The 12,626-nt window shown below is 38.1% G+C and overlaps 1 protein-coding gene across 1 annotated transcript; it reads right to left on the bottom strand.

Annotated features, from left to right (window-relative positions):
• Nucleotides 1-1,287: 1,287 nt before the first annotated feature.
• On the bottom strand, nucleotides 1,288-12,131 carry rab31 (RAB31, member RAS oncogene family). The gene is made up of 7 exons (XM_026150997.1): nucleotides 11,914-12,131; nucleotides 9,585-9,664; nucleotides 8,369-8,450; nucleotides 6,246-6,317; nucleotides 5,824-5,930; nucleotides 4,145-4,254; nucleotides 1,288-3,277 (listed from the first exon to the last, which is right to left on the bottom strand). The coding sequence occupies exons 1-7, from the start codon at nucleotides 11,947-11,949 to the stop codon at nucleotides 3,180-3,182; spliced, it is 585 nt and encodes a 194-aa protein (XP_026006782.1). The 5' UTR covers nucleotides 11,950-12,131; the 3' UTR covers nucleotides 1,288-3,179.
• Between the last annotated feature and the right edge of the window lie 495 nt (nucleotides 12,132-12,626).

The following is a 12,626-nucleotide window of genomic DNA, read 5'->3' as shown; positions in this document are numbered from 1 at the left end:
AAAAGAAAAACTTTTTTTATTCGAGAGATGAAACGTAACACATTTTGGGCCATCATGTGAGCATAGATGAAAAGGGGAATGCTAAAAAGGGGAATTTAAGATGCTATTTGCGAGGAATCCAGCGATTTTGTGCAGTGTGTGTACTCATTGTGAACTATTAATATCTGAGGCTTGCTCTCTTAGAGACCATTGACAACTGCGATCCATCGCTTTTATGGGAATTGAGGACTTCTCCTCAGTAAGCTGTACTGAATAGGACGCAGTCTACATGTGATTTGAGGTGTTTAAAGCAGTTCAGAGTGTCACGCTTGTGCATGTTCAGAAATAATGATCATTTCTTGCTGTTAAAGATAAAAGGTTGTTCTATAGTGATATCGGGTTTTTTAGGTGAAAGCCAGACATTTGTTCTTCCATAATATACCTTCCCTACCAGTATCATGTTCAGTCATTTCCATAGGACTCCAGTATAAGGTGGTTTAAATGAGGCTGCATAGAGTGTTTTCACAATGTCAAGATGTTAATGTCATGATACAACCCTCTTTTAGTGACTGCATCTTTCTCACTCATTTACCTATTATCAAAACTTAATAGAGATCTTGAGAAAAGAGGCTTGTTCGGTTCTAAAAATGAAAGGTATGGGTCATTACCAACACCTTAAGGGTGGTTAAAAGTGAAAGTACTGCGAGACCTCATTGGTGTCATAAGCCACTGTTCAAAGACGATCCACATCAGTGGACAGATGGCCTGTTTTACTCCTCTTTCAAACCGTTTGTCTTCTCAGTCTAAAGTTTGAACTCTGGCATCCTTCAAAGAGTGGCCTTTATCCTTTAGATGCAGATGTGTAGCTCAGTCTTGTCCTGTCAAGGTGGCTCTTCTACGCTGTGCCATGCATTTATGGAATAGCTGTTTGTTTTCTCCAGTGAGAACACTATGATACTTAGCTTGTGTTTGGGAGTTTTGTCTTTGGGATGAACCAGCTTTTGTCAAGTGTGTCGCTGGGTCTGAAGTGTTCTGGGATGTCAAGCTTGTTGGCTAAAATTCTCCAGTTTCTTTGACAGCAAGCGGGATTCACCCCCTTTTACTTTTACAGCTGAAGAAGACTCTTGGATGATTGATAGATCAAATATCATCAGTTCAGTTGCCTCTTTGTTTTCAAGCTCTCTAGACTACTGGATGACTGAGAAACTGTACAGACATCAGCTTAGTTTGTAATCCTTTGACAGTGTTTGAGATCTTTGATGACACTTCAGTATTTCATTATTGGAAAGAGTAAAATTTGAAGAGAAATTGAATCTTTACTTCTTTATTACATTGATTAATATACAGATGTTAATCTGGTCTATAGAGTAAACAGAGAAGCATGACTGCAGCATACAGTATGAGTGTGACTGTAAAGGAATGGCAGTGTTATGTATATATTTGGTCAGACATGAGTAATTAATTCTAACAGTATGCACATTTTAGCCATGTCATACATTTTGTTTAGAAAAACATACAAAAGGCACTTGTGTCGCCATCTCAACACACAAAAGGGGGTCCAAACAATGCGCACTGAGAAATCCAGTCTACATTGTATGAAGGTTGTTTTCAATCACAACTCTTCCAGCTGATATAACTTTGTTTATATCTGGTACCAAGAAGCTCTTAAGTTCATTTCAGTTTTCATCTTAAGCCAATTACTGAGTGGTGCATTTTAGTGGAAGATTGTAGTCCCATGCCGCACATTTGCTCCAAATTAACCTCTGAGCTAAAAAACTGCGTCATATACCTAAAGGTATGCACCGTATGTTTTTCAGATAAGCAAGGCCACACAGACTAGAAGATTTCTGAATGAAGGCTGGTATATTTTCCCATATATAGGGCGGTAAATATCATTATATTTATGGCATTACAAAGTCAACATTTGATTCTATTATCCCATCATACCTGTTGATAAAAACTGTACACGTTATAATGTAAATAAGTAACTCAAGTACAAATGTAAACTACAAATGTAAGCTATGACAATGCAAAACTAATTGGTCAGTATTGTAATTAATTTTCATGTTCCTTCAAATAATTTCTCCTGTATGCTGAAGTTAAGGAGAACTGCAATAGTTAACATTTTTACTATTAAAGCAACTCCCAGCTGATACTGTGTAAATATGCAAAGTGCTGCATGATGAACGGTTTAAACGGTTAGGGCTGCGCTCCCACAGTTCTTTTAGAGTTTGGTTAGTATATGCAATATAACAGCTGCACACATGTTTAAAGTCAAATAGATGCAGTTCTTGTCTCTTATCAACAATACAAAAGTGACCCCCTTTTACAGGTAAAATGCATGAAAAAACAAAAACACGACTGGCAGCTGTATACAGTCGTTCCCTGCAATGAAATCTCAATACACTTCAGCACGTAGAAAACATCTTTAACAAATCACTATGTAAACAGTTCTAGCATTGGTCACAGTGTTTCAGCCGGGGGTGTCATGCTGTAATTGTGATTCAAGCTGTTCCCACTGCAGCACTACAGTTAAAATCTTTCTAAAGCAAATGTGCGTGAAAAACACGTGAGGAATGTAAACCTGTCGCATTTGAGCTACAGAGATAAATGCTCGTCTGAGTTTGTTCTTAACGACCTCTTACTTAAATGTGGCACATGTGCACAAATGCTTCATGGGTGGAGGAGTTAGACTTGCTAAAAATTGATATTAAGAATTTCAATGTGTTTAAGAGCCACAGTGCTATAATAGTCTACAGAGAAGGAGAGTGATGAAAACAACTATTAAATTCCTGTCTTTAGAAAACACGTCAGCTCCGCTTGTTTTTAATTTGTGCTCAATTTTAAAGTCAGAGTATAAAATGAGTTGAAATTTAGAATGAGCTTCTGTATGTATCACACCACACAGTAGTTCAGCCAGAACACCACCTGAGGGGGACAAACTGAAGGCTTTCTGCTTCATGACTTCAGCAGATCTGAAACTGCTAGGAATAAATTAAATAAACATGCATGTTAAAACTGGTGGATTGACGCATATAATACTGCTGGCAGGTTTTTCTGTTTCATGTTGCAATCAACCACACGTGCAGGCCAACTTCAGTCTGCTCACTGTGCTGTCACTAGGGTAAGACGCCGTGTGGATTGCTGTGCTGGTGGGTCCTTAGTGCGGAAGGAAGTAATCTTATCAGCCGCTGCTGGTACTAGCAGCACCTCCTGGTGGATGGAGCAGGCTGTCGTGTGAGTTTAAAGGAATCATTGCTGTCCACCTCAGAATTTTCCAGGGGTGGAATTTGTTTACCTAAAAATACAGACATTTAAAGAGATTCCACATCAGATTTAGTCATCTTAAGCATACAAAGAGTTTTATAAATTTAGCTGAGTTGTATTTGGCATTGCTTCACTACTACTAAAATTAAGGCAGAGCAGTTTTTTTGATGACCACATGAAAGAAAGGAGTTTGCTTAGCTTAGGATACACAGCGTTGAACCAAAACATCCCAGCATCAATTAGCCGGAATAAAAATAAAACTTTCACTGTGTTATATTTGATTTAAAATGTATCCCCCACATTATGGCAGAACCTTAATGCAATTAAAACAGAAAATGTGCATTACAAACTGCATGTTTCATATCATCATTTGGAGTCATGCTGTGTTGCAGGCTCCAGGGTAATGTAGAGTCCAGGTTTATTTGGAACTGAATAATTAAAGTCAGAGATTTTTTTCTGCTTCCATTCTGAGCACAAACAAAAGATACATTTAAAAAAAACTGTCTCTTGTCACATTTATCCACTTTGTTAACTGATCATCCACTTCAGGGTCTATTCTAGCTGTCATACTGCAAGTTGCCAGGTACATCCTAGACAGGACACCCTCAATCACAGGGCCTGTAGCCAATCTAGATTCGTTGACCTAACAAATCCGTTTTTGGACTATGAGAGGAAGCTGGAGTTCACTAGGGTATTAACATAGACTAGTGTTTAACATGACCAACAGTTACTTTCACTGAAATGCAGACAAGAGAGAAGATTTTAGAGCTGATCCGCTCTAAAAGTGTAGTTACTTTTCTGGGGAGGTGCAGCAGGCTGCTTAGGCCACTCTAAATCAAGCACAAGACAGGACACACTAGTACTTCTGATGGAGAAAACAAAAAGCCACAAAACCTACTGATTTTCTGAAAGAGCTCCTCAACATTGACAGCATTTCGGGCACTCGTCTCAATGAAAATAGCCGCAATTGATTCAGCAAACTCCTTAGCTTCCTTCATAGGAACTTCCCTGTAAAAAAGATGAACAGTTCAGATGGAAAATCTGCATTTTAATTAGTCACTTTCACCAGTTGAGTTTCTAACTGGATGTAGACATGTTTTTTTTTTTTCAGGCCTGACACTTCTTCTCACCTCTGATTGTGCAGTTTCCTCCATTTTTTTTAAGGACAAACTGCACACCGTGCCAAAATATATCGGGGTTTCAGCTTATAACACTTTGGGAATCAGTTTGTTGGGGTAGAAATGCCATTTTATGCCTGTCAAATTGTGTTATCTTTGCAATCTCTCATGAATTCAACTAAAAATGTTAACAAAAGATGTATATTTGTGACAGGCTGCCAGTAACAAAATGTCTACAGATACAACTGAAAATTGTTTATTTGCTAAGTTGTCTGTAATGTGAAGGCAACACTTAAAAAAGGACTTTTTAAACTTGACTGTTTCATAGGTCAGTGGCTCAACAAAGTCAGTCCACTGAAAATAGTCAGGTACAAGAACGTACAAAATGTACAGAAATAAAGTGGCGACTCCACACCTTTGCACAGTATTGTGTGACTTTACTGCACATATATTGTTGAAGGAAGGGATACAATAAAAGAAGACTTATAATTGGGACCAGAGTGAATAATAACACAACTTCTTCATCACTAAACATAAAGAGAAAGGTCATGTTGCTGCTTTGGAACAAATAAGACCTTTGAAGTGATGCCACAGACCTCCAATAACAGGGGTGTCAAAATTATTTTAGTTCATAGGCCACATATATATTTTAGTTTGGTCTCAAGTCTGTCAGGCAATAAAACAAAAATAGAAGTACTTTCTGAAAACGACCACAATTGACGAGCTATTCATTGACAGAACATGTGACGAAGAGCCTCAGAGATCAGTCTGCTGTCAGTACAAAGAACCCCAGTGGTTGTAAATTCAAGAAATGCACAAGTCCTTGGCTTAACCACCTTACTTCAGTGTGGTATGGCAGGACGTGGCTAGACGATGATTCAGATCTCTGCCCGGATTAAGTTAACAGTTGTCCTGTTTCACTCTTAAAGACTTGCAACACAATACTTTGTACTTCTTCTCTGCAGTTTGCTCACTGTGAAAATCCCTCAACTTTGGACCCCTTTTGAGGTAAATTATTTCCATTTTCACATTTGTTTGTTAACTCAGTCTAACAGTGTCAGTAGAAACTTTTTTTAAACATATTTGCAACAAAAGAGATGAAAAATTGCAGCTTCAAAGAGACAAATTCAACAAACTCTGTTCCAGATGGACCCAGTACATTAAAGAGCTGAGAAGCGATTTTATTTAAGTGACTCTCCTTACCTAGGTAAGCAACTACAAGGTGGACATCACACCAAGATTGGATCAACTGCCTCCAGTTAGAGAAATACAACTGGGAACTATTACTTACATCTTCCTACAGTTTTGAGAAATTGAAATTCTGTTGGATATGTTGACCAACAATGTATATGGCTATCTGATCTTTGTCCCCATGTGTGTTGTAAAGTTCCTTCTGTACAAGATCACCAATAAAAACTACAAATATAAAAAAAAAGAGAGATGAAAAAAAGAAGCCCACCTGATGTCTCCTAAATCATTCTTATTCCCTGCTATAGCTACTACAATGTCTTCTGGACCGTGTTCCTTCAGCTCCTTCACCCATTTCTTCAGCGTCTGGAACGAATCCTGGACAACAAGAAGAAATTGGGGTCAATCCTGGGATAGATCGTTTATGAGAATATGCCCAGCAGTTTTTTTCCGTCTCCTGTCATATATTCATTGCTTTTTTTTTCCCCAGACGAGTTTCCATTAACAAACCAGGAAAGAATGACATTTGTAGGTCATGAAACACAGCATCTCACAGTGATGGAAAAGTAGCAAAAATTCTTCACTTACAAATGTTCAGGACAGCTGTTACTGATGTTTTTCATTTTTTCCAGGGAGCTAACAGCCCTGACACTTTAACCAGTTTAGCAATAGTAAACTTGCTGTTACACTTACCAGTTTAGTAATGTCATAGACAATGACAGCAGCAGCCGATCCTCTGTAGTACATAGGAGCTAACGAGTGAAACTAAAAAAAGACGACACATTTATATTAGTTAGCATGATTGATTTCATTTTTTGGTATATCACACATAAATATGATCCAAAGTGCTCAGTCTATGATTAATAAGGGGGAAAAAAAGCTTATAAAAGCCTGGCAGAGTACTATGCCCATACATTCTTACATGATGAGTTTATGGAAACAGTTACTTCCTCAAGTCCCCAGGCCTTTCTAACTTTTAGCAGTTACCTTCACTTTGACTTGACAAACTGTGGTAGCTTGTAAAGAAATGCTGAATGTAAAAATCACCTCACTAAATGTTAGCCTACTGCAGATAAACGATGAGTGAACGCATCGGCTAATAATGTACCAACACGTGCCAAACTTTGAGATCATTTATAAACAGTGAATCCAAAAACGAATGTCAATTTAAGAATAAATATCACACTCAGGTTATATTCTTTTACATTTCCTATACCAATGTATGGCATCTGTATCAAAATTATTTCTATTTTGTACTGAAGTTACTGTTGGTTTCTCTTATCAGTTAAAACCGGCACCATTCCCTTAAGCTTGCGCAGCTTTTCTTCTCCTCTGCACAGACACATTGCTCAGCAACTATCATCAGTACAACTATATATCCACTGCCAATGAGAAGAGAAGATACAATTCATCTCAAAGTTGCAGCAGTTTAGTTAACTCAACAATCATAAAAAAAAAAAGTCAATCGGTAGAATGGTAAATGGCCTGTATTTGTATAGAGCACTTTACACATCCAGTCATCCACCCATTCAAACACTGGTGATTTCAAGCTACATTGTAGCCACAGCCACCCTGGGGCGCACTGACAGAGGCGAGGATGCCGGACACTGGCGCCACCGGGCCCTCTGACCACCACCAGTAGGCAACGGGTGAAGTGTCTTGCGCAAGGACACAACGACCGAGACTGTCCAAGCCGGGGCTCGAACCAGCAACCTTCCGATTACAAGGCAAACGCCCAACTCTTGAGCCACGATCGCTCGTATGTATTTTAATAAAGTAGACAATGTGTGGCCAATTAAATAAGAAATCAAATGAGTGCATCATTTCCGTTTTAAAAAATTCATTACATTTATGGCTTGCAGAAGTTTATTTTATAAAACCCTTTTCAGTTTAAAAACATTATCAGTGCCTTCAAATAACATATTCCAGTGGTTCTCAAACTGTCGTCATCAATCAGATATCCCACCTGCTGTGAATGTTTTAATGCAGTACCTTTGTTATTATTATCACTTGTCACATCCTGTTTATGACAGTTAAAATAAATAATATTCATATAAGAAATAAAATTGTCTCATGTAAACTATATGGTGTTAAATAGGCGTATACTATTGTACTTTAATGTTGGTCATAAGGGTGGTATTCTAAGAGCCATATATTTTATGAGGTGGTACTTGTTTTGAAAAGTTTGAGAAACACTGACATGTTCAATTATATTTGGTATCTAAAACCCCAAAAATGTCAGGTAAGGGAAGCGTGTGTTTAAACAAGCAGATGGTGTTTGAATGATAATAAATGTAGAAAAAAATATTATGGCATGTTTTTGAAATTATATTAATTACTCAGACGTCACAGGTTTAATCAGCAAGCTCACAGTCATGATGATAACACTACACTACAGTGACATCAATATTTCAAGAGTGTCCACAGTTGTATTGTTCACAGATGTTTACAATCAGCACCACTGATCACACAAGATCAGTCGGTCAAATGTAATAATAGAACGCTCACAGCAGAAGTCCCAGCATACTTTTTTCACACATAAGCAGGAAATGCTCGCGTTAGTTTTTTCCATGCAGTAAGCAGGTTTGGCAAGCTTCAGCTATAACCCACCTCCCCCTCTTAGCCATCAAATTAATCACCGTGATGTCTCATGACCTTTGAACTCTTGTGTCAAGCATCCTGTTTCATAACCTATAAATATCTACCTATCACGAGTACCAGCTTTCTGATGCAAAGTTTAATGGAAAATCAACATCACATGTGTTAACTTAAAGCTAACAGCGAGTCCATGCGGAGTTTCTGTTGCGTACACTTACCCGTTCCTGCCCAGCTGTATCCCAGATTAGAAATTTGTGTAGCTCATTTCCACATGGCACTGTCTTGGTCAGGAATGACGCTCTGTGGATGATTTAAAGCATTTCACAACAGCTATTTTTTTAGGTCACTCTTTAAAAACAAAGGGAAAAAAATCTGTGCATGTCAGCAGGAAAGTAAGAACACTGAAAACAAGTATGTTTGGGACAGCATGTTTGTTGCTATAGAGGCATGTAAAACCTCCTTTATTTCAGTGTTTATTGCACCAAGTACTAAGAAAACTATAATTTTTAAACAATTCTACAATCTTTTTGCCTTAAAGTGTTACTCCAAAGTGAGGGTTTTTAAAAAAAAAAAAAAATCAGATGCAATGACATAGTAAAATCAAGGTTTTTTCACAGGCTTACAGAAGTTGGAAGGTGGATTTGCAATTATTCATTTGAACCCATTTTCCCATAAGTTACATTTTTTACACTGTTTTCAACCACTACTCGTACCCTATTTGTGCATTAAAGCTTGCAAACACTTAACTAAAATTTGTACTTCAAAAATGTAATTAAATCACATATTTGTAATAAAATGAAAACACCTTATGAGAATTATTGGAGTTGTGGAGCTGAAGCAGGATGACTCCCGCGTGGGTTTGTCTTTATTTCAGTTGCTAAAGTTTGTTTAGAATAAGCTATGTGTTACCTGCTGAGGTTTCCCTTACAGGAAGGAGACCTTTTGGCTGAGCTGTACATGTTCTACATTGTCTCAGAGGTTATGACTATCACCAATCCGCCCAATTTTACTGTGGACTAAAGAAATATTAAATAGTAATAAAAGTCTGTTAAGTTTTAACAGTCTGACAATAGTGTCTTATGCAATTCCTTATATGTATATATAAGTATTCAGTTAAGATAAAAGACCCAAATGAAATAAGGTACATTCATTTTTATCTCTTGAGTAATCAGTTCTTCTATAATTAGGTTTAACTTCTGTAGCTTATAGACAGTTCATAGGATTATCAATCTACCCATTAGTACAAATGATGTGGATTGAGATCACTAAAAAACACAAGCTTAACTTGAGCTTGAGCATAGTTTCATTCAGCCAAATTACTGATTAACTGGCTGAATCTCCCTGTACATTTCTGTACATCTTTACTTCAGCTTTGTGTCCAAACACGATTGATTAGTTTCCTGCTGCTTAAGCCTTCTGCTGATTAACACTCACCCTATGGTTGGACTTATGTTGTGATCGAAATGATCCTGGACAAATCGGCAAACAATGCTGGATTTCCCAACTCCAGTGTCCTGCAAACATCAATCAGTCACAGGACATGCACACAAAGAGTGAGCGGTCACTATTGAACCTACTGGATTATACAACCATAGCAAATACAAGAGTATGCAACAGCAGTATTTAAGTCATTAAAATGATAACGTGAAATTATCCAGTAACACACGGTGTATGACTCTGTGTAACACGTACTTTCACTTTAGATTTCTTAAATATATTTTGATGGTAAAACTTTTGTACTATAATCACTTTTACTTATTAAGGGTTTTCACAATGAATACTTCACCTGCATTCTTACTAAGGGCCAGCAGGGGGCAACTCTTGTGGTTGCAAAAGGTTCCAGCTGTAATCAGCATCTTCCATGCTAACTCCAGGTGAGCACAACAATCTGCTAGCCACCAAAGCAATCACAAAGAGGCTTTTGTGCACAGCGTCCTCTTTGCGACTGATTTCACCTACTGTAGCAACAGCCAAGCAACCTCTGGGAACTATTCACCAACCACTCTGGGAATACACATTTTCCCTTGCAAACAGTGGCTATATCATGTCCATCATCATCCGAGATAATACCGGTATACATTTTTTTACTGATATCACAGACTCACTTCCTACTTACAGACTCCATTTAGTAAGTTGACTTTTCAGAATATACTAATTGCCCAACACAATCACAAGGTGTTAGCCAAATGAGCATGTGGTTCACAGAGAGAGCCACCTCTTATTAGTGTTGTGCAATACTGCAGATTTTAAGTAAATACAAGGCCAGTATCGCTGTTACCAATACCGATACTTCTAACTTATAACATCAACTTATGTAGAGAAGAGTGGTGTGTCATGACTTATGAGATGAATCACCATCAATTTGCAAATTCTGAATACATTTTATTGACCACAGTAATTGGATAACACAATAAAACACACCTTTCAGCTTTTTGTGTATCTTGAAACTGTGTTTTTTGGAGACCTGGAACGTAATGCCCTTTTGCCCCACTAGCACCTACTGGGCTCAGCATGGCTCAACTCAATTCGGTTTTTAGGTGGTACTCAGTTGTAATTGAAAACAACTGAAAATGAGTAGAGTTGAGTCAAATTGGTACTATTGGAAAAAAGGCGCAAGTGTGCCTGTCTCAAAAAGACTTCTGTTGTTTAAATGGGTTATAGGGTAAAAATAAAATAGACATTAAAGTCTGTTTTATCCTTTCCCCAAAAAGTCATTTAATACAGTTCAATGGACTACATACTGAATTTAGATCATAGAAACTAAGTATCAATTCTATCGCACTAGTATCGATACCAAAACCAGTGCTGGTATCATTACTACCGATATCTGGATAGACCCCCCCTCTCAATTGTTACCTCTGATTCCAAAAGACCGACATGTCAACAGTAATAATGCTCAACTCATTGTATCTACATTAATCTTTGAGTCTGTCTATAATTTAAACTCTCATGCAGTCCCACTTTTCATGTAACACATCTGATGAAGAAAATAGGACCCCCCACCCACCCACTTCCTAGTCTCCTAATGTGGCACCCCATTTTTTTAATCGTATAAACACCCCTGTACGGTTTTATGTGACTTTAAATGTGCATAAAATCTGCTCCTCCCGCTTGTTATAAGCATGCAGAGGTGTAACAAAAGATGGGTTAAGGTCAGCGTATGGTTGGGCTGACTCAAAAAAATATTTTAGTGAGGATGTCAGGGCCCTGAGGAGGTATGCGAGGGTCTAAAAACCTTATGAGGCTCTGAAAAGTTCCCAGCTCCCGACTTCAACATCATCGATAAAGCGACAGTTTGCGGTCCAAAGCGCTCTCGCCGTCCCTGTCACCGTTTATAAAGACAGACTGACGTGTTTCGCTAACGCAGCAAGAAATCTAACGGCTCGCTGGCTCCGATGATGACGTAATGGCTGATAAACTGTCAGAGCCGTTATAAAGTAAAGATTTATACTACACAGCAGAGCTTAATCTGTTAAGAACTACAAAATACATGCGAGAGGACATACTCAAAATGACTGCCGACCGATGAGGCTGGTTTTAAGCCAACTACTAGCTACTAATATTAGTTAAATTCCCAACTTATTTCACGAAGACGACAAAGAGTTCTTTTAAATAAAATACCGGAACTGACAAAGTACCGACTCTACCATTAAGTTGTAAACGAGCAGCTGTTAACATCAACATGTTGTCGGCTTTTTCAGTTTCGCAGCAGACTAAAGGAATTTGCCCCCAAAACGGATCAACAAAAACATCAACCACTTACCCCTAAAAGGCAAACCTTGAGCTCCCTTATAGCCATGGTAAGTTTTGGAAAGTTTTTAAATCATCATTTGTCAGTGTACACTCAATGTATTTCTTTCTTCATGCTTGAAACTCTATTATTTTCCCCTCTTCTTGGATAAAATAGAAACCCAGCCCCTGATACAGACAGACATCTCCACTAAGCGGCTGACAAGGCGCATAAAATAAATTTTACAACATCCGGCAGTGACTTTCAAAATAAAGGTATCTTACAGCCGTTTTGGCACAAATAATGCGAAAAGGCTCCAACAAACAACTTCGTTTGCAATTTTATCTCTGCCTGTCAGTTACATGTTTATATTTTGAAATAAGAGATGAAAGATTTTAGACCTATTTTACCCTAAAAAAACAGTGTTCTTTAGTTAAGAATAGATAAAAGTGCATACAATGGTCTTCAGTTCAATGAAAGTATAACAGGACCGGGAAATGTCGGTCTGCTCTTAACATATTTTTGCAATTAACTAATTTAACCAAAGACAATGACGACTGTGACAATGATGTTTTTGTTTCAAAAATAAAAGCCTAAAGTAGGATCATCACACAGCCGGCTGTGCCCTGGCAGCCAAAAATGACTGGGCTCCAGCCCAGTAATGGCTACCAGGCTTGGGTGGGTTTTTTGTAAGTGGGCTTGGGCCAGTTTGGACTGAGAATTGGCAGAATAAATGCACGCACACT

The sequence above is a fragment of the Astatotilapia calliptera genome, chromosome 18, assembly GCF_900246225.1.
Source record: "Astatotilapia calliptera chromosome 18, fAstCal1.2, whole genome shotgun sequence".
NCBI classification, from domain to species: Eukaryota; Metazoa; Chordata; class Actinopteri; order Cichliformes; family Cichlidae; genus Astatotilapia; species Astatotilapia calliptera.
Note: the sequence above shows the minus strand (reverse complement) of the source record. Positions and strands in the feature narration are given on the sequence as shown.